This window comes from Sinocyclocheilus rhinocerous, unplaced genomic scaffold (genome assembly GCF_001515625.1).
Source record: "Sinocyclocheilus rhinocerous isolate Xijiao unplaced genomic scaffold, SAMN03320098_v1.1 scaffold368, whole genome shotgun sequence".
Taxonomy (NCBI): Eukaryota; Metazoa; Chordata; class Actinopteri; order Cypriniformes; family Cyprinidae; genus Sinocyclocheilus; species Sinocyclocheilus rhinocerous.
The window spans coordinates 386534-407191 of record NW_015664681.1 but is presented as its reverse complement, the minus strand read 5'-3'; the positions used below and the strand labels follow the sequence as shown (position 1 = coordinate 407191).

General features: G+C 39.4%; 1 protein-coding gene across 2 annotated transcripts in view; it reads right to left on the bottom strand.

The window, feature by feature from the left end:
• Positions 1-10560, bottom strand: part of LOC107730271 (leucine-rich repeat and immunoglobulin-like domain-containing nogo receptor-interacting protein 1-B) — a 24141-nt gene extending 13581 nt beyond the window's left edge. For both annotated transcript variants that reach the window (XM_016541055.1, XM_016541057.1), the window contains exon 1: positions 9753-10560. In XM_016541055.1, coding sequence (XP_016396541.1) covers positions 9753-9764 — 12 coding nt within the window. In that variant the 5' untranslated portion in view covers positions 9765-10560. The remainder of the gene's footprint in view (positions 1-9752) is intronic.
• Between the last annotated feature and the right edge of the window lie 10098 nt (positions 10561-20658).

The window sequence follows — 20658 nt, the reverse complement described above, 5'->3', positions numbered from 1 at the left end:
ACGTCTTTTTACTTAAGTACCAGATATGGGTGTCATACCATAAAATATTTTTAATAAGACTGACTTTGTATGTAATGTGAATTTAATAAAAACATTGCAGGTTACTAATTAGCAGAGGCGGAAAAACTCAACTCCATCTGACATCTCCATGTGGCCATTCATCCACATTTGAACAGAGTGGACAGTGAAATCCTTTAAATACAGAGTGATAAGGAAGAAAATAAAAAATCATACCTGCTTTAATATGGGATTTGTGAAACGTAGTTTGTGGACCAGACAGAGTTGTCGGCGATTCTTCCTATTGTAAAGTCATGCAGTGTGTAACCTCCTGTCGCCGATCCATCGTGCAGTGTGAACACAGTAGCGACTGACTGCTACCTGTGAAAGTGCAGTGTGAAAACCACGTTTACCCGACGACTTTGAAAATCGTGCAGTGTGAACTCGGCATTACAGTGACGGAGAAATGAGCTGTGTCATCTGAAAGTTAGAGCCCGTCAGTTTTCCACCGGAGTTGCAATTGAAATGCTCCGCTCTCCACCCAAATTTAAAAGCTGCTGTAGGTTAATGAAGATTTGATGAAAGAACTCGCGGCTCGATTGGACTCGTGTCAGAAAGTGATAAGACTTTCAGTTGTATGCACGTCGCCATCTTTGATTTTACTTTGGTCACTATCGCTATGGTTACTGGTAAGGAATAGCTTGAATAGCTTGCTTGACTCCCGTTGCACATTCATACCACAGTCTATGGTTCATACAGACTGTATTCTAAACACAACTGTAAGCTGCTGTGTGAACAGGACATTTCGAGACTTAAACCTGTAAAGAAAATGCGCTGTCAATCCCAAAAACTGACTGTGAACGTAGCCTCTGGCTCTGTGCCAGCTAGCGAATGCAGATTTGAATTTAGCAGCTGGTGATGTTTTTCTTTCTATATATATATATATATAGTTTACAGGACAAACTGCACATTTCACCCAAAATTGTTTGGTGTGATATGATTCCAAATTTAGGGGGAATCATATCACCCTGATATCACCTGTGATATGATTCCAAATTCCCCCCCCCTGGTCCCCCCTAGAACCGCCCCTGGTGTGATGAGGGGTTAACACAGTGAAAACTTTAGTAGATGGGGAACTGATTGCTCCCCCATGATATCTATACTGTAGAACTGCACAGATGCAGTTATTATAACAATCCATCAATAAACACACCTTGCTATAACCCCCCTAAAAATGGCCTAGCGACGCCCATGATTCTAAAAATAAATGATCCAGAGTCATTGCATAAATGATCATTTATTATAATTATAACATTATAAAGTCAATTCTCATCCAGTGGGCCAAGTTCTGCAAACCACACTCCTCTAGCACTAATCGCCACCCCTAAATTTGTATATATACTGTTTGAATGACAGCTTGGTAAATATGTTGGCGATCAAATATTCAATATCGCTACTCATCATAAGTACTTGGTACATTATCAGCGCAGCGGCAGACGTTCAAACTAATATCACGTAATTTACGTCTCTGTGATGATTGGTTGATATCAGAAGGGAGGCTAGCCTCCCTTACAAGGTTTCTTTTCTCACCACCCCTCAGCGCTGAAAGTGAACACTCGATGCTGATTGGCTGATTTTTTTTTACCAATGGAGGCACAAGAGCTCTGTTCCTCCCCCGACGAGCCGCCACTGTCTTTTGGTCAGTTCCGCGATCCATGGCCCAGACTATTTTGATAAAATGAAACTGCAAAGAGGTGAAAAAAAAGCCTACATTCAGCCATCTGTTTAATGCATAGATTTGCCGATTCCATTTCTGAGTGTCTTCAGATGTGTCAGAAATGTGTAACAAAGGAAAATATTCTTTTGAGTTCCGGCGTGAAATAAGGTGAGTAGTTTCAGCGATAACAATTTCATATTAGTGCGCCTCAGCTAGATCAAACGGGCCGTTATTGTCAAGGGTGCTTATCCCTCATTTATCTATCGAGTGTGATCTGCATACAGTCGGGGAGCAAAGCGATCAGGGTACTGTGAGAGAATTACTACATCGATTAAACGACTCGTGTGGCATGAGGAGGTGTGAGGGTGAAGGTCATGACGTAAACAGAGCTGCCAAGAATGGGATGTTTTAATCACGCTGAATCTATCACAATCTTCCCCGGCTGGGCAGGCATCAAGCCTCCAGAGGCATAGCAGGGTTGTTTAAACTGTTATTATGTGTGACATCCCCTGCGATGCAAATTTCTGTTCAATATGCATGTTTCCCAAATATCTGCCAAACAACCAACTTTGACCTTTAACTATAATTGGGAGAATTTGTCTGAGGAGAGAACAGGTCAAAGGTGTTGGCTCATTAAAATTATTGACAATTTTGCTTGGTGGTTTTAAACAAGCAAACAAAAGCAGATGGAAATCACTTTAAAATTACAGTAGGTCTGCATGGTGTGATCACAGTTTCCCTAATTAAACATGGCTGTTGCTTCCAATATCAAAAAATCGTATTTTTTTCACTGTTGTGGTGTCGCATAGTACTCCCACAGGAAGAAAATAGCTCAGCTCATGGGCAGAAATATGTACCCGTTTTACCACTGATAAAAAGCGAACTATAAACATTTATGCTGTTATTTCTTGGCCTGCAACTTGCAAATGCTTGCCAATGGGCAAAGTGAAAATTATGATAGTTTAAATAAAAAAGAAAAGCCAAAAAACCTAATTATCATTTAGCACAAATGCTTTGGCTGATTTTTTTTTTCTTCTTCCAGATCTAAATGATGGATTGCATATACACACACACTTCCATCTTTGTTCCTAATCACTGTAACCTTTGTTTTAGCCCAAATGTTAAGGTATGCAAATGGTTTAAAACTATTTTGGCCTCGGTGGTCAACTGATGGCAATTGAAAAGCCACTACACAAAGTGTTGGATTTATTATCCAATTAAAAGATTAAATCATCGCTCAGGAAGCCCCCATTCTGTAAACATACAAATCTAAGTCTGTCAGGCGACTATAAATAATGTATGAAGAAGGAAAAAACTGCTTCTCTCTGTTGCGTTGCCAGAATATTGCATTGACGGAGTAATTCTCAATATAGTGAACTCACTCGCATGATCAATAGCTCATCTTATTAGTCAACACCCCCGCATTAACTTCCATGCAGAGAATTGTGTCTTTAAAGGCATATCTACCTCAGGGCACTTTAGTGTAACCAGCCGTTCCTGGCATGCAATATATTCTGACAGAAATGTGCTCCTTTAGCCTGATTGATTTGAAGAAATATACAGTAGTCAATGAGAGCCGCTCTGCATATGGGAAGAGGGAGCAGCGCACTTGTATTAGATTCTTAAATTTGAGCCAGTTCTGTAACAAGCAAGCACATCGCTATTAAAAGGCCATCTCTATTGTCATAAATTTACCCTTCCCTCAAAAAGCAAGCTAAATGTGCAGTTGTTTACATTAAAAGCGTGATGTGTTGAGTATGCATCAACATTCCCGTTTTAGAACGGCACTAAGCATTCTCTTTGTTTAATAATTACTACCCAACTTTCAGTCACACGACAGGCTGCGTGCCGTCTAAAGCGAGTTGCTCTCCCAAGATCTTTGCGGTGGAAATTACATTTTCTCCTCTGTTCTTTTCCCTCAGTAACACGGGAAGGTCATACCCATTCAACCCTGCCCGCTAGCTCGAAGGGAAGAAATAAAGTGTCAACCACACGTTTATTTTAACATAGTGCTCCTCTGAGAGCAGGACCCTCAAATGTAATGCCCTATTTTGCCATATTGCAACATCCACTGTAACTCAAACTCAACATGGCATGGGTTCACAGAGGAGAAATTCAGAAGACTGTTGATCAGTCGAGTTCAATCAGGCAATGAAATATGAGCAAGTTAACTGACAAGTCCATATCCGGTTCATACTCAAAGGGTCTGCCGACTCGCTTTTCAATTATCTGTTGTCAGCAGGTGGGAGGAATTAGCAAGGCTTCTTTTTCACAAGGTGTCTGCCGGCTGATGCCTCCTTCCTCTCCTAATGGAGGACTAGATCTCTTTTAGATTACTGCACCTTCCCCAACACTCATGACGTTAATAAGTGTTGCGCTTCAAAGATTTGTCCTCTTCTTCGCTATTTGTTACTTTCAGGGCTATCTGTCAAGCTAGAGGGCAAAATCAATTCTGCCTCCAACGTTGGAAAACCGAGCTATTTATCTGTTTAAGCTAGAGACCCTCACGGAGAAATGAATGTTTAAGGTTGAAGCTCTTAACAAATATGAGGATTTACCTTTGTCAACAAAAAAACAATTGTTTTTCACAGATGTTTTGTTTCGAGGCAAATTACACTGACGAAACCAAACACGCCCGTCACGGCGGTATCGAGATTCATCGTCATCTGAAACCACAGAGGATGGCTATCAGTTGAATTGATTTTATATTTTCATGTTACGCCGCTCATGTGTTTGAGTGCTCACTGGATGATATTCTGTCTCTCCCACTCATGTACAAATGTAATTCAACCCAAAGGTCCATCTTCCTGCTCTCTCTCCCACTCCATCCCCTCTGTTTCATCCTGGCTATAACCTTGAGAAAAAATATCACGTCGGACCATCTACGCAGTCTCCTTATTTTCTCTCCCTGTTCACCATCGTACTCCTGACCTTGCCAGTGAGCCTCGGCTTGACCAAACAAGACAAATAAGCAAAGCTTGGGAGTGACCCACTTGCACATTCCTGTTTATTTGGGTTTTATAGGCTCAAATAAGGGATTCAATTGACAAAAGATATATTAAATTGTACTTTTGGCCATAATAAAACAATACTTTCAAAACACAACAGTGTTTAACTAGAGAATATAATGTTTCTTCTTCCTACATTTGTGCTTATGCATTTAAATTGCACTGGGTTTACTGTGTATTCCAGTTGGAACTGTGCTCTCTCTATGCACATTAAACACACTCCTGTTGTGGCAAATGAGTGTTTCAGTCAGGGATTTAACTTCTAGTTTAGAAAAAACAGTCATGAAACAACATGTTTTACATAGTAATTAATAACTCGTTTTGATCTCCAGAGAGTTATACTTTGGGGGAGAAAAACCATTTATAGTAAACAGCAGGGCTTTTGTGCTTTTTATTAACAATATTATATCAAAAAAAGAATAATTTGTTAATGGTGGGGTGATTCATCATTGTGTACTTTTTTAGAATAAAAAGTGTTATTTATTGTACCATAGTGAGTGAAAACAGATTAAATAATGTTACTCTGTCTTAGTGCACTGAACATTTTTCTAGGCTTTAGAAACTTTAATTCCAGTTCAATTAAAATTCATGATTCATAAATCATAACACAAAATGTAATCATGTTTCTAATATTTAAAATATCTCACAAAGGAAGAAAAAAATTTGAGAGAAATATTGAAAATGAGCATCGTTTTGAGGATAGTCTGATGTTAACCACAAGTAAAAACTATTTGCAATCACAATTAGAAAATGTTTCATTTTACTTAGATTTTTATTACATTCTTTCAGAGAAGGATTAAGTAATGATTCATTTGTGCCGGCAAATGATACCACTAAGCATAATGTTTTATAATAGGAAGTCTAATAGAAAGCTACTGTGAGTTGAAAGTAAATGTAGAGTGCAGCAACTAATTGGCTATACTGGCCTGAGGGAGTTCATTTTGTTCCTTCTTCCAATCTATTTCTTCATCATCCCGTTCCTTCTGCCTGTCACTCTCTCTTTTTCTCCCTCTCTGGCATCCCTGATCACACTGCACACATTTCACAGTATGAAGCAAATCAGTGGTTAACAGCTATATAAATATTCCCAATACATAAATAGTTATCTGCTAAATTGCTGTTAATTGGCTGTCTGCTCTCATGCAGTCTGGTCGTGAAATGGCATGGGTGAACTATTCGCTGTACAATTCATTTATACCCTGATCATTTAAAACTTTTATGTAAAGAAATGTTTTATGGATACAGTTGTGACAGCTTGTTTGCAGAGTAGAATCGACCGGTGTTTTTACTCTTTATTTTTATTTGCTTTGAAATATATGTTGGTACAACCGATTAGCAAAGCGGAGTAAAAATTAAATTGTCTGTTTACAAAAATATCTGAATGCTAGGTCATTGAAAATAGTGTAAAGGCCGCCCAAGTTGTGGGTGGCAAATCAAGTTGCTACCATTCATCACAACATAAGCAGGTGTCTTAATCGGTATTTACAACAGCAGTTAATCAGTGAGGACCTGAGCCAAATCAATAATCAGCCCTGCTTGCCCCATACATTTGTCTTCTTCCTACCCCACACAAACAACTTTGTATACCAAATCAGCTTGGGTTTTAAGCCTATGGATGCAGCATTCAGAGCAGAGACATGTCTTCCAACTGTTTGCTTCCATTTGACTCCTCTCTTTTGATCTTGTTTTTTAATGACAGTAAGATTTAGATCAAAGCCCAAGGTTTGGAAAGCTACATTCCACTAAAGGAAAAACTAACATGAACCTTGATGTCGAAACATAGGGAACTCCAGACTTATCGAAGCGAAAATGTCAAGCACTGTGCTGAAATTTATACCATTCAAACAAAAGCCATGACTAAACTGTCAAAGTGAGGCTTTTGCATGAAGAGGAGTAATATATGGACACTATATGGAATTGAGAGTAGCATGCTGATACAAGACTATAGCGTGTCTTTTTTTAAAATCTGAATACATATTCCCCATGATTTCCCCTCACAGCTTGGCACTCTTGTACTCTAAAAGCATTTAAATCCGAAGAGAAAATGAAAACCGGCATTAAAAAAAAAGACCGGGAGCAACCTTCTTTGTGCCAACTGGTGGCCTGGAAGTTTCATGCTATCATAAATTGAGTAAACGACATGAATGTTTCAACTCCAAGCATGGTTGAGATTGAAATTAGTTACGACCCGTCACCCGAATATTGGTCTTCTGACTAACTGCCGATGGAGCAATATGTGATGCTTGCAGTTTAAATAAGCATCCTTCAAGGGCTGGAAATGAAACAGATGCACTGCATTTCTGTCTCTTACTCTTGACAATAAAACACATCCATTCCTTGTAAGCGGCATGAAGCATGTGCCCACCCATCAGCCAACTGAAGCATTATAGGTTATTTCAGCCCATGGTCTGGATAAATTTGCAAAGCTACAGCTGCTGTCAGGTTCCTTGTCATGGCGTGAAATCTAATTGGGCCCAGTCCCATGTCAATTCTTCCCTCAGCTTTCCGGCAACGGTTAATAATAATTCCATAAAATGTTTTTCATTCCTCATTAATGCTCTTGAAATTCACTTTAAATTCACCGCTACCAGCAGGCAAAGCTGGTAATTACTCCAACCGCTCTTCCTCTTTTAAACACAGGGCTCTTTGTTTTGGGTTTAATTGAAACAAAAGAAGAGAGAAAATGTGGAGAGAATATAGGACGACCGTAATCCCAAAAGCAGTCTAGCTCAAACTGAGCTCCTTGGAGTTCTTTATCAATAGTTCTATTAGGAAGGAGCTTATCTCAAGAAATTAGCCACAGGATAATCACTCTCAAGCTTCCTGAATTATGCTAGCATTGTTCCTCTGACCAGCACTCCATCCGAGGCTAATAATTTGATTAGTCTGACTGATACAATCAGTGATATCTTCCTCTCGTCTTTCACGAGGCGCAAATTTAGCCATCAGCAGCCACCCAGATGATCGTTGGAGATACGATGCCAAGTTTTCCGAAACGACAGAAAACGTCGCTTCAAACAAGTAAACATCATTTTCATTCACGTAACCCTTAGAAACGGGGTAGCAAGAAAGGAAGGCATAGGCCTGGTCTCATATTTTTTACATAAAGCTGTTATGATTAAATTTTAATGGGAGAGTCTGCTGCAGTGAAGCGACTCTGTGACCTTCTGAATACATTTGTGGGAGGCTGGAGTGAGTGTGTGCTGTCTGATATGCCACTTGGTCGCCTCTCACAGCAGCCCCTCGCTGGCTTTCCCGCCATGTACAGCCCATTTCAATAGTCCCTCATTTTGTGTGACAGAAACGAGCCGCTGCGCTTATGGCGTCCGATTCTCGCATCCCTCCACAATGAGGACAAACGCACGCCCGGTCTGTCTATCTATGCCACCGCGGCTGAAAGCAGGCCCTCACTGACTGCTTAAAAAAGCGAATAGAAGAGAATGGATAGGGAGGCAGAGAGGGATGTGGCAGGTTCGCAATCGGAAAGGAGCTGAATTTCAATGATTTTGGGGATTTGGTCCCATCAGGCTGCATCATTCACAAAAGCTGTGAAAACTCGAGGTTTGACAGGCACAGGCTCTAATCTATGTGTGAACGCACATCACAAGAGCGTGAGGTGATGCAGTTCTACTGTAGCACTGCCTTATCTTGTTTCATCTGCTGTTTGTTATCAGACTGCAGCATTATCATAATGGCTATTACCACCAGCTGAGAATCTGCTCAATGAGGAGATTGCCTTTTAACACAATCGCCAGCATACCGAAACATATCTCAATTTATAGACTTTTTTATTTGTATCACTATTCGGTTATAGATTTTCAGCCACGGTTCTTGTGTTTTGGCCTGGATTTCTCCTCTGGCAGCTACATCATCTTCAGAATGTGGCCAGGATACTGTTGCCATGCAGTTGTTTCATGTTCCCATCTTCCTACCCAACACAAGCCATTATGCATATTGCAGATGTATTGTGTTTTGATGGATAACCTGTGTTCAGAGGGAAAAAAACAGCAGAAGGAGGTTTTTGCAGAGCACATGGTGTCTTGGATTTTAATCTGAGAATTAGCTCACACCTCATGTGAATATTATTGGCCTGTGTATATATGATGGTGAATAATAAAAAAAATGAATCTTGGTTTTATAGATGTGTACTGACAATGCACCTTTACATAAGAAACTATGGATCTGACAGCTGTAAAGGATGTACCATTGAGAACACTGAGATAGCATGAATCTTTGATGCATTCAGTAAGACTCCTCTTAATGTATTTTTGACAGCCTGCCAAGATTAAGAAATTAAGTGTAATGTTGTTATTCCTTTAAACGCCACATTAACTGCGGAGGAAGTTGCTTCCAAGCAGTAAAACGGGGAGAGAGGAAAAAGAGAGCAAGAAAGAGAGAAAATGAGTGAGCGTGTGTGTGTGTGTGTGTGTGTGTGTGTTTGTGAGAGAGAGAGAGAGAGAGAGAGAGAGGAAAAAAGGAGAGAAATAGGCTCTATAATGAGGACTGTGAATTAAAGACTCAAATGCGTCAAAAGCAATACACTATTTTCTTCCATAATGCATCCTGCAAAATAAATATCCTTGAGCAATAAACCATGACAACAGCACCAAAAATACACTCAGAAGTCTCACATATATTCAAACATGCACCATAGACAGCATGTATCATAACCTGGCCATATAGAAATACTCAGAAAAAGATGAGGAGGGGGGTAAGAGTGAGATTTTCTTTCTTTTCTTTTTTTTTTTTTTTAGAAACATAGTGCAGGTGAAAACATGCATGAAAGCCCACACAGCCAGATATTCATTTGTAGCAAATGACCCCCTCCCTGCGCAATGACAGTCCATGGTATTAGGTCCCGTGTCCGGTTCAGAAGCATTATTCAGCATCTTTCCCTCCGGAGCCTGTGCCCTATCCCTCTCGGACACATTTCCCCTCTGAAAATTCCAGTCTCGTCTCCCCCCTTCAGACCTTTTCAGAATCTCAGTTCTCGAAATGCTTATCTGGCACTGAATGCAAACTGCTCTTACCAGAAACGTCATGCGGTGGAGTCTAAATTTGGCAATTCCATCCTGCCGGAGTGCAACTTAGATCCGAATCGCTCCAGAGTGGCAGGGTGGCACACAGGAGGCCTTTGAAGAATTTCATGAGTGAGAGGGAAAACAAAAACGCCACACAATTCCTCAAAGCAAGCAAGGGGTCCAGAAATTTCTCAGAGTGTGGAGTACGAGCATCTACAGTCCACAGAATGCATGAGAGTCTGTCCCAGATGCAGGCATGCATGTAAACAGGAGTGCACCCGCTCACATACATGCCATACCCAGCAGAGTGAGAGCGAGAGCGCGAGAGAGGAAAGAAAGATGGAGAGGGAGGAGTCGACACTGTGTAAGGTGGAGGGAGGAGCTGTGGCGCATTGAGATGGAGAGATGGAGGAGACGGAGGGAGCGAGGGAGGGGGAGAGAAAGCCTAAGACTGGCAGGCAGAGAGGGATAAGAAGTGAGAAGGAGGGGGGAGGAAAAGAGAAGCAGCACAAAGCTCAAAACAGGGACAATGTAACTAATGAAATTCAATTCTGCTGTTCATCAGACCGACTGCAGCGGGAAACAGGAGCAGGGACAGAGGGATGCCGGCATGGGGGGTTGCCCCAGAAATGTGACTATACCTTTGTGAAACCTGTCTCTACCTCTCCGTCATCCTGTCAGAACACAGCGATTCATGCCGGGCTTTTATGCAAAAGGCAGCGTTCGTCAAAAGCAACCGGGAGCTGCAATGTGACAAATGGATGACTCATGGAGGTAAACAGGCAGGGTGGATAAACAACAGCCAATGGAGAGAGAGTGAGCGAGAGCCGGAGACACAAAATGGACAGAGAGAGAGATGAGGAATTTGGCCGAATGGGCTGAGTTTGCTTAGCCAATCGCAATAGTGAACTGCAAGGTCAGTCTATGGGGGATTCGCCCTGCGGGATATAATCAGGTGTAAATCCTTGTAAGTCCCCACACCATTATACTAAACAATAAGCGAGAGGCGGTGGCGCAGCAGGTAGAGAGACGAGCGAGATTACCAAGGGGGGGATAATCAAATGCAGATTTGATGGGGGTGGAGGGGAAGGGTGATGTGGAGCACGAGGCGCAGGGGTTGGTAAGCTGCACAAACAGACTGAAGAGGTGCCTCGATATTCCTCTGAGTGAGAGGGCAGAGGAGGAAGACGGAGAGCAGCAGAACCGACCCTACGTGTGTGAGGGGTTTATCTCAGCACGGTACAACCAGATCAAGGCACAATGTGGGAGAGGGAATGTGTGCGTGTGTGTGTGATCCGTTGTGGATCTGTCCTAGACGTTTTGTTAATGCTCTAATCTTCCCATGGAACACCAACGCAGAGCTGGCGATGGTGTGACTTATTAGATGAGCTGTTGTGTGGTATATGGCACCAGTCGAGGTTCTTGTGATAGAATTATCACTACATATTACAGAGCTGCTGTGCATTACATCAATGGCAGTTCCAAAGTGGCTTTTTGCATGGATCCTCTGAACAAGCTGCTTTTTCAAGCAGACAGACAATAAAAGAGTCTAAAAAGAATGAAAATCGGATAATCATACCACAAAAGCATTAGTACTTTGTGGGTGCGATGCAGCAAGCTGCAGAGCTAAATCTCAATAATGGCATAAGTGTAAGTAGACTTATGTATATATAACTCCATTTCCGCTTTATGCTTTTTAACACAATTAGTTCACCGAAATAACCTGATTTGACCTGGCAAGACATGCTGAAGGTCTCAAGAGCCCATGAATCTCTCCTGTGTTGTCATGTTTTCTATTTAAAGCAGGAAGTTTAGACGGGACCTATTGAATAGCCTTTGAACCATGATTTGCTAGATAGATGCAAGTGGTATTAGCGGGAGGGAGAGCATTGATCTGACAAAACATTACACCCTTTAAAGGAAATCAAAATTCCCTTGATCTTTTGATACATAAGAGGTCAAAGCCTGTGTCCGCCACTGAATTAAAAATAAAAAAGTTAATTGCGACTTTTTGTCTCACAATTCTGACTTTTTTTCTCACAATTGTGAGTTAACATCTCAGAATTGCATCATATAAACTTGCAATTCTGACTTTTTTCTCAGAATTGTGAGATATAAAGTCAGAATTGCATGAAATAAAGTCAGAATTGCGGGATATAAACTCGCAATTCTGACTTTTTTTCTCGCAATTGCGAGTTAGTATCTTGCAATTCTGACTTTTTTCTCAGAATTGCAAGTTATAAAATCCAGTTCTAAGGAGAAAAAAGACTGTTCTCAGAATTGCGAGTTTATATCATGCAATTCTGAGAAAAAAAAAATCTGAAATGGCAGTTTATATCTCACAATTGTGACAATTACCTTTTTTATTTTTTTATTCAGTGGTGGAAACAGGTTAAAGAACTCAAAACGTTCTTGTTAGTCTAAAATCAGCCTATATTGAAGCCAATCTGTCTTCTTTATGTTGTATTAGTGTGGCTAAACACCGCCTCCACAGAAGAAGATCAACGCCTGCTTCTACATCACTGCCTGTTTAGCCCCGCCCACCGATTCACACAGGTAAATGACAAGAGTGGCAAATGCAGGTCTACGCAGAAACCAAACGATAAACTTTATTTGATGAATTGTATTTTTAATGAAGTGCCAGACCTCATCAGTAAGTCCACAGATTTGTTTACAAACAAGGCACAATTTGACACAGGGTTTTTAGAAAGACCGAAAGTAAAAGACGATGCTGTGCCGACTATATTGGATCCGACAGTAATGTCACACCACACAAGTGTGAGTAACTTTTTATTATGTGGTCACTATTGTTTTGTCTGTTATTGCAGATCGTTCGATATGTACTGAGTATTTAAGCGTTTTTAACCTAAAACACAGCAGCGTCCATCTGTGAAGGATGTAGGCTGTCAAACATAGGAACTGTTAGCCAATCATAGCAGTGGGCGTTTATTTCCGAGTCTACAATCCACCACGCCTATTCAAACAAAGCGTTCAGATGAGGGAGGTTAAAAACAGGACAGAAAATAGCCTATTCTAAATTATGATGTTTTTTGATGTAAAAATCTTGATAACATTATAAGTGGAACTCAGAGAACAGTACAAAATAAAAAAATGAAGGCAGTTCATGACCCCTTTAAGAGAATTCATAAAAAAAAATGTTCCCCCCAGGATTATTTGATGAGTAAAAAAAGTTTACAAGAACAGCATTTATTAGTAAAATCTCACCACAAACTTTTGAATGGTAAAGGAAATAAAATAAAATCAGTTAAATAAAATTTAAAAAATCGAATTAAATGTTAAAGTGGAACTCAGAGAACAGTACCAAAAAAAAAATAAAGGCAATTAATGACCCCTTTAATGCAAGATGAATCATGTGTTTTGCTCCATATTCCCTAAAACAGCAAGACTCACAGTGGTGGATCTCATATGGTTTTGCTGCAGGATCCAGATTTTAGATCAGACAGCGAGTCATGACCCAACCCAGCACCAAAATATTTAACAGGTAAACAAATTTATAACTATGTATATAATATATATATATATATATATATATATACTTTGTCTCGTTGACTGGAATGTGCGTAATATGCTTATGGGTTGAATTGTAATGTCCTCCTGATCACTTGGAATGTGCTGTGGAGCTGATTTCTTATTTATTTGAATTTTTTGATGCCTATAGGTATTCTTGGGTTGTTGGATAAAATATATACAATGCCACAAACAAATAAAATATTAATACAGTGTGTTATAAACAGCCAGCAACAAGTATTATGTGGTCAAATCTCAAAATAATTAATATATCATACACAAGAGGCTCTGCAGGAAAGGTGGACCATTGAGAATCTCTCTTTTTTTCTGCAATATTTCTCAGTGTCCCTCTCTTTTAAATAATGCAGGGAACAGAAATCAGATGAATGGCATTATGGATGTCAGTAGTGCAGTAGAGGCCATTTTGACATAGGACATTTTGACATTTAAGGAATAAGCTCATTCTCCTGAGAGACCCTGCAATGCTGTAAACCCTGCAAATGGGTAATAAGAACAAAAAAGTCCTGCAGTTGAAAATGCCCTGAAGTATTCACACCTGACAGTGACAGTGATGGAAGAAAATAGGCTTACTTTGGAGATGTGGTCGGTACAGTGTGCTTCAAAGGGAAATGCCATCTTCCTTGCTGCTCTCCCAATTGTCTCCTGAACCTCTTGGGTAGGGACACACAACCACAGGTGGCAAATGACTACATCAAAGTCTGGCTTTAATCAAACTGGGCTTTTTGATCCTGCCATTTATTTTAATGACTCTTGGCTGAAGAAAAGGAAATCAATTTATCTCAGTCTTCATGATGCTCATGGGTTCATTTTGGGTGTATTTGTTCTATTTTTGCGTGCACTCCAAATAATTCCTATTTTCAGAGCAGCTGTTTCATTGTTTGGGGCAATCTAATTTTAAAATACATAACGCTTGCGGTGTATGTAATACCCAGCACCATCATAAAACAAATCTACTCTGTCTACAGGGGCATCAGGTGATGACAAGTGTAACGGGGCTGACGAACGTGAGACGTGCGGATCCATGTGCGAGTTTTATTAAAACAGAAGAGGTCAGAAACACAGGCAGGGTCGAACAATGGCTAACAGGTATAATGAGGGCAAGACAGAAGAGTAAACCAAAACGGGCGTGGTCGATAAGCGGCTAACAATATCCAGAGGACTTGACACGAGGGGTATCCAATAACAATGCAAAGGTCCAGGCAGGGGCAAACAGTATACGAACAGGGCAAGACGAAAGAGGTAATCCGAAGTAAAAAGCAATAATCAGAAGACGAGGAAACAGACAAGGCAAGACTAGGCTAAGGCTATCGAAGGGAAACAGGCTCCGTAGAGTAGCTATCGCTAAGAGAGTGATAAACGCATACAATACTCGGCAGTGAATGGTTGTTTGAGTGAGTGTTATATAGTGAATGTGTGATTAGATACAGCTGTGTGCAATCAGTGTTGTGTGCAATCAGTGCTGTGTGCAATCAGTACAATGGATGATGGGATATGTAGTCCGGGATGATATGCAACAGTTTGTGTAGTGCGAGAGTCAATGTAATGGAAAGGGTGACCTCTGATGGTAAGCAGACGGAAGTTCATGAACCGGATTCATGACAACAAGCATATGAAAACATTACGTATGCTATAGTTAGCTTTCCACAGTTCAGAAACACACTGTAAACCCATTTTAGACCATGATATATAAACAAGCATCCACTACCTTTATATCTTACAAAAATCTGTATATGTGTCATCAGCGCTAGATTTGTAACACAGTTCTATCAGTACCTGAGGCTGATAAAGCACAAACACATCAAGTATGTGCCAGCTAAATAGGTGTGTATATAAAGTATTTTATATACACTTTTACAAGTGGAACATGCCATGTGGGATCATCATGGTTCTGAAAAAAAATTACTTGGAAATAAAAATAGAAATAAATCTTTAGAGTATAAGTTTTGATTAATTAAAAACATCTATTAACACATACGAACGAAGAACTAAAAACAAAGTGTTTTTTATGTACAGTATTATTAATTCATGTTTTTTATAAGACTAAATAATATTCATTTATATAATCCTGAAATTAACATTAGCCTAGATTAATAAACAAATAATGCATTAAAGGAATAGTTCACCCCAAAATTTTGTCAAAATTTACTCACCCTCATGTCGTTCCAAACCTGCACAAATTATTTTCTTATGTTGAACACAAAATAAGATATTTTGAAGAATTTTGAAGAACCAAGCAGTTGTCGTTCCCCATTGACTTAGATTGTAGGGGGGAAAAAAATACTATGCAAGTCGATGGGGACCAGCATTCGTCAAAATATCTTCTTTTATGTTCAACATAAGAAAGAAACTCATACAGGTTTGGTACGACATGAGGGTGAGTAAATGATGACAATATTTTCATTTTTGGGAGAACTATCCCTTTAACTAATGCCAACACACTTAACTGTAAAGTGTCACCTAGGATTCAAACAATCAGACATTTAGCCAGATCACAGACTTACATTTTGCCCCAGTTCCATGTGTTTAGTCTTTTAACACCCCAGTGTGGTATGTGTTTATGAAAGCAGATGGATTTTTACCACGCAACAAAATCTCTTCCAACTTGTAGGGAGTTTCACAAGTCCATGAATTATTAAACACCACCTGCAGCAAATTCTGTGTTTTTGTCCAACTGTCCGAGAGTCACAAGTACTGCACTTCAAGCTTTATTTATGCCCATAATGAAGTTGTATGCAGAGCAGGGCTATTCTCTGAAGGTGTCATATCCCACTGGACAAACACGACAACAGTTGTTATACCCAATTGAGTCCTTGGCCAGTGAAGCATATGCCTGACAGTTTGTGGGAGCTGTGAGCATGATCTTCAGGCCAGGCGGATGATTTACTATTCAGCAGCCTGACTTGAGAACAGATTCTGTGATCTATAAACATTTTCACTCAAAAGTGTCATATAATCAACAAAGACATTATTCATTCATTTAAATACTTAAAGTGTCTCTTACTTTATCTACTACCAAACTGGGGCTCTGTAATATTTCAGTTAGAGTATTAAAAATGGAAAGGTTTGAGTAAAAAATGAGTAAATTAGTAAAACGGTAAATGTTGTCTCAAACTGCCAGAAACCTTCCGGCTTGCCTGGCGGGCCTGCTTCGTTTTACATTAGAATTTCATTTCAGGAAATCAGAACAAAATAACAGTGGTGTCTACAAAATTACACAAGAGAAAAGAGATGCTCTAGCATATGTCACACTCAGTCATTCACATTCTGGTTGGTAAAAAGCAAAACATCAACATGCGATCCATCAGAAATGCATTCAGCACTTCATCATGCAGACAAACTGCTCAGGGACAAAACCAGTGAAATAGAGCTGCAGAAATCATCAGAATCATGACAGGCTGCCATTAGCCGAGACAACTCTGTCTGTTCTGCCATTATGAGTCAGGTTTGCCGCCAGCCACCTTTTGTTCCCAGGCCGCCCAGCTCTGCTGCATCAAAGGACGATGAATGACCTCATTACACGCAGACTGCAATATCGGTATCACCAAACAAAGGTTGCCTCCAACATCCCGGCTTCTTACATCACCAGTAATTTATGGATGATGCAGGTAAGTGGGGCTTCTGGTTGGTTTGATTTTAAAAAGCGAATGTAGGACAGGATTTGGAAATGTTGAACCAGAGGCCAAAATTTACATTTCAATGAAGAGGTGTGTTGCTAGATATCGCTGTTTTCCTCTGGCCTAGATCCAACTGCCCCCCAAAGCGGCCCTCAGGTAGATCCCCCAGTCTCTTGAACAGCCAAGAAGTCTACATTAAGGACAGCTAAATGTTGCGGAACATTAATATTTTTAACCGCACATACACTGTGGGTTTGAGAAACATGTCAGTGGAAAATAAGACTAGACTAACATACAAGCAAGGTGGGTCACCTTAGGCAAAACTTAGTCATTTTCTCCTGAACAGATTTTAAGCGCACTAATAGAATAAAATAAAGACATGTTGATATAACTAGAGAGAAATACTAAACTGAACTAAAAGAGCACAATGGAAACAGTTTTAAAGTTGGCCAGTTGGTATGCTTAATACTGAGATGGTTTGTAACTTTGTGCGAGACCCAAGGGGCATATGAAAACTAGAGCTCCGCTGTCACAGATGTTGTGTGTTTAGGGCACTATTAAACCTGCGGGGGAATAGATTTGCATAGATGGAAAGATAAATAATAATGAATAGCCTATTACCTGTCCTTTTTGGGGGTGATTGTAAATGTTAGTACATATAAAATAGTACCATTTGGCTTTTGTAAATATTTATTACACAGCTCTCCAGAAAACTTGCATTTAGCAGTCAGATATTTCCTAATATTCATTGTCAGTGGCAACGCTGTATTAGACCACTCATTTTGGTAACTAAAACCGGCACTACTTTCATGTCTCTCATATCACATCACAGGCTAGCTCTCTCATTTCAAATGCAACTGCATCTATCTTGTATCTCAGTTATTGACTGTAGTGGAAATGACCTTGGATGACTTCAGTTATAATATTACTCCAAGTGTTCATCTTGTTGCTAGGGCAATTGTTCTCTACACTGTAGTGGTGTATTTTTTCTGAGAGGAAGATAATGAGGCAAAATTTTAAAATCAATATTTAATTTTCACTTATTTGGTGAGCAGCCATGTAACAAGCAGGACAATGTACAGTAAGCAGGTCCTTTGTGCTCCACGCTGGGGTCCTGACCACCCTGTCACAGTTTCTTTTGCAACAATACTCGACAGAGTGCACTGTACATACTCTATACAGCAGGGACATCTGCATTGTTGCTTTTCTACTGGTTCATGATTAAGGGTTAAGGTCAGATCCATTTCGCGTCACCTCATTTAGCTGTACAGAGTCACACAATTTACAACTAATGACCTCCATGACACTTTAAGTAATGAATCAAAAATGAGCTACTAAATTAAATTTCTTCCTTTTATTGACTGAGTTGCAATAGAATTAACCTCAATGGAAAGGACCCATGACAAGGTATATAGCCTTTTACTGACAAAGTAGTCATGATTAACTGGCAACGTGCAACTTAGTGTGACCCACACAAGACTCCAAATATACAAAGGCCTAAATGTTCAGAGTCTCTCTTCACTGTGAGAGAACACAGCAAGCCATCAAAGCTCAATGCAAACCTCAGGAGGAAAAGACTAATATGTGTCAAGCAACAGCAGCCACTCACCCATGCCCTCCTCCAGAAGTAAACAGCATGATGCCAAATAGCATGGCAAGCTGGAAGACAGCACTGAGTGAGTCAAAACAAATGAGGTGTTTCACTCCATGAGACTATGGGAGGATGAAGATAAGCCTAGGCAATTCAAATATAGCCATCTGGAAAGCGTTTCTTGTCATTTGAGTATTTTGGCTGTAATAAATTACTCATCAGTGCTTTAATCCGTCACCTTGTTTCACTGAATGCAAATTGATGGTTTCTTTTCAGGAGTCATCAAGCTCTGCATTGTGAAGAATCCAACTTGTTAAAAATCTTCCCAACAAAAGGAAACTGAGCAAAGGTGAAACCCCAACTAATAACAGTTGTGCTTATTACATGCAATATCATGTAAGGTACTTCATCTTACTACTGCTAGCTCAGACAGCAGGGCCGTTTTCATCATTACAGGGGCACAAGCCCTCGATCAAAAATGTATGCCTATATTTTCATACTCTTTATCTGATACTATTATGGATATAAATTGTCATTGACTGCAGTAGAGTCATTCACAAGCTGCATATGCAATAAAGAGCTGCTTCATCATTTACAACCAATAGAAGACATTAGCAAGTTTGGTTTCCTGGATTGTGGTTCCACCTCGTTCTGCGCACTTTTTGTATCCTGTTACCATTTCGGTGTGAGAAATCTCTGCAAATGATTCAGTGAATGAATAAACTGCCTGAATGCATCAACTGGAAAAGTGAACAATTTTAGACCTTTTAGCCAACCTGTTTGACCAATTACATCAGTAGTGTTGTCACAATACCAACATTTCTGGAAAAAATTCATATAAAAAAGCACCAATGCCAGTTTAATACCATACTAAAAACTATTGGATCCCTCTACTTTTAGCGATATCAGTATTGGAAAATTATAGCCTATATGAATGTATTAACTACTTACTTAAGCACTTATAACAATTCTAAGTAAATAATTTGCACATTAGCAAATAGCTTTCAAGTATTTTTCAATTAAGTAAGCATCGCTATAATAGAGTCTGTATTAAAATGAAGAACATAAACACATTACAAGTAATAGAACAACAAGTTTTAATTGTATTTTACTGTAGAGGCTTCACGGTTTCACTTCCATTTGAACGCATTTGTCAATACCAAAACTTTTCAGTGTGTATGTGGCCATTGGTCACCTTAGCAACATATAAAACAAAACTGATTCATATTACATACAGAAAGTGATCAAAATAGCACTCTCTTAAGGAAAATGATTCTCAGGTCAGTAAACGGTAATCTCATGTGGGAACAAGACCTCGGAGTGAAGATAGATTAGGAATTATGGGAGCAAAAATGTGTAAAGGCCCAAACACAGACAGTTAACAGTAGACTAAAACTGTTACAATACAATTGGCTTATGCGTACTTATATAACGCCAGTAAAATTAAATAATATTTATAGCAACATACCAGATACATGTTTTAAATGTAACAGTGCAAAAGGTACCTTAAATTACTGTATGTGGGAATGTGACAAAATAAAAGAGTTTTGGAAAGAAATTAGAAATATGATAGAAAATATGCTTTCAATAAGGTTACCATTAGATCCAGGGTTTTTCATTCTTGGCATTCATCCAGAAAATTGGAATATTAAAAAGGATAATCAAGTATTGATAGATATGTGCATTTTACATGGCAAAAGGCTCATTGCCATTTATTGGAAAAAGACAGAAAGGCCTACCATAACTCATTGGTTAAGAGAAATATCTTCATGCATTGCAATGGAAAAGATAACCTATATGCTTAAGGGTAAACAAGCTAAATTTAAGAAAATCTGGAGTCCATTTTTATTATTTATTGAATGTAGAGATATTAACAATATAATAGAGGATCAAAATTCTTGATTGGGTATTTAAATGTGCATTATATTAACCCCTTACAACTGCGGTTGTTATTGTTTGCAATGGATTATTAAATCTAACTTCCAAAGTACAGACTGTATTAACCCTTTGTTGGTTTTGTGCTTTACACTTTTTATGTAATATGAGCCCCTAGTGTTTGTTTGTCTGTTTGTTTGTTTTCTTTTCTTTTCTGTACATAGTAAGTATTGTTACAGACACGGTATGTACACGTGTCAGTCTTGTAAGTGTTTCAAGAAAATTT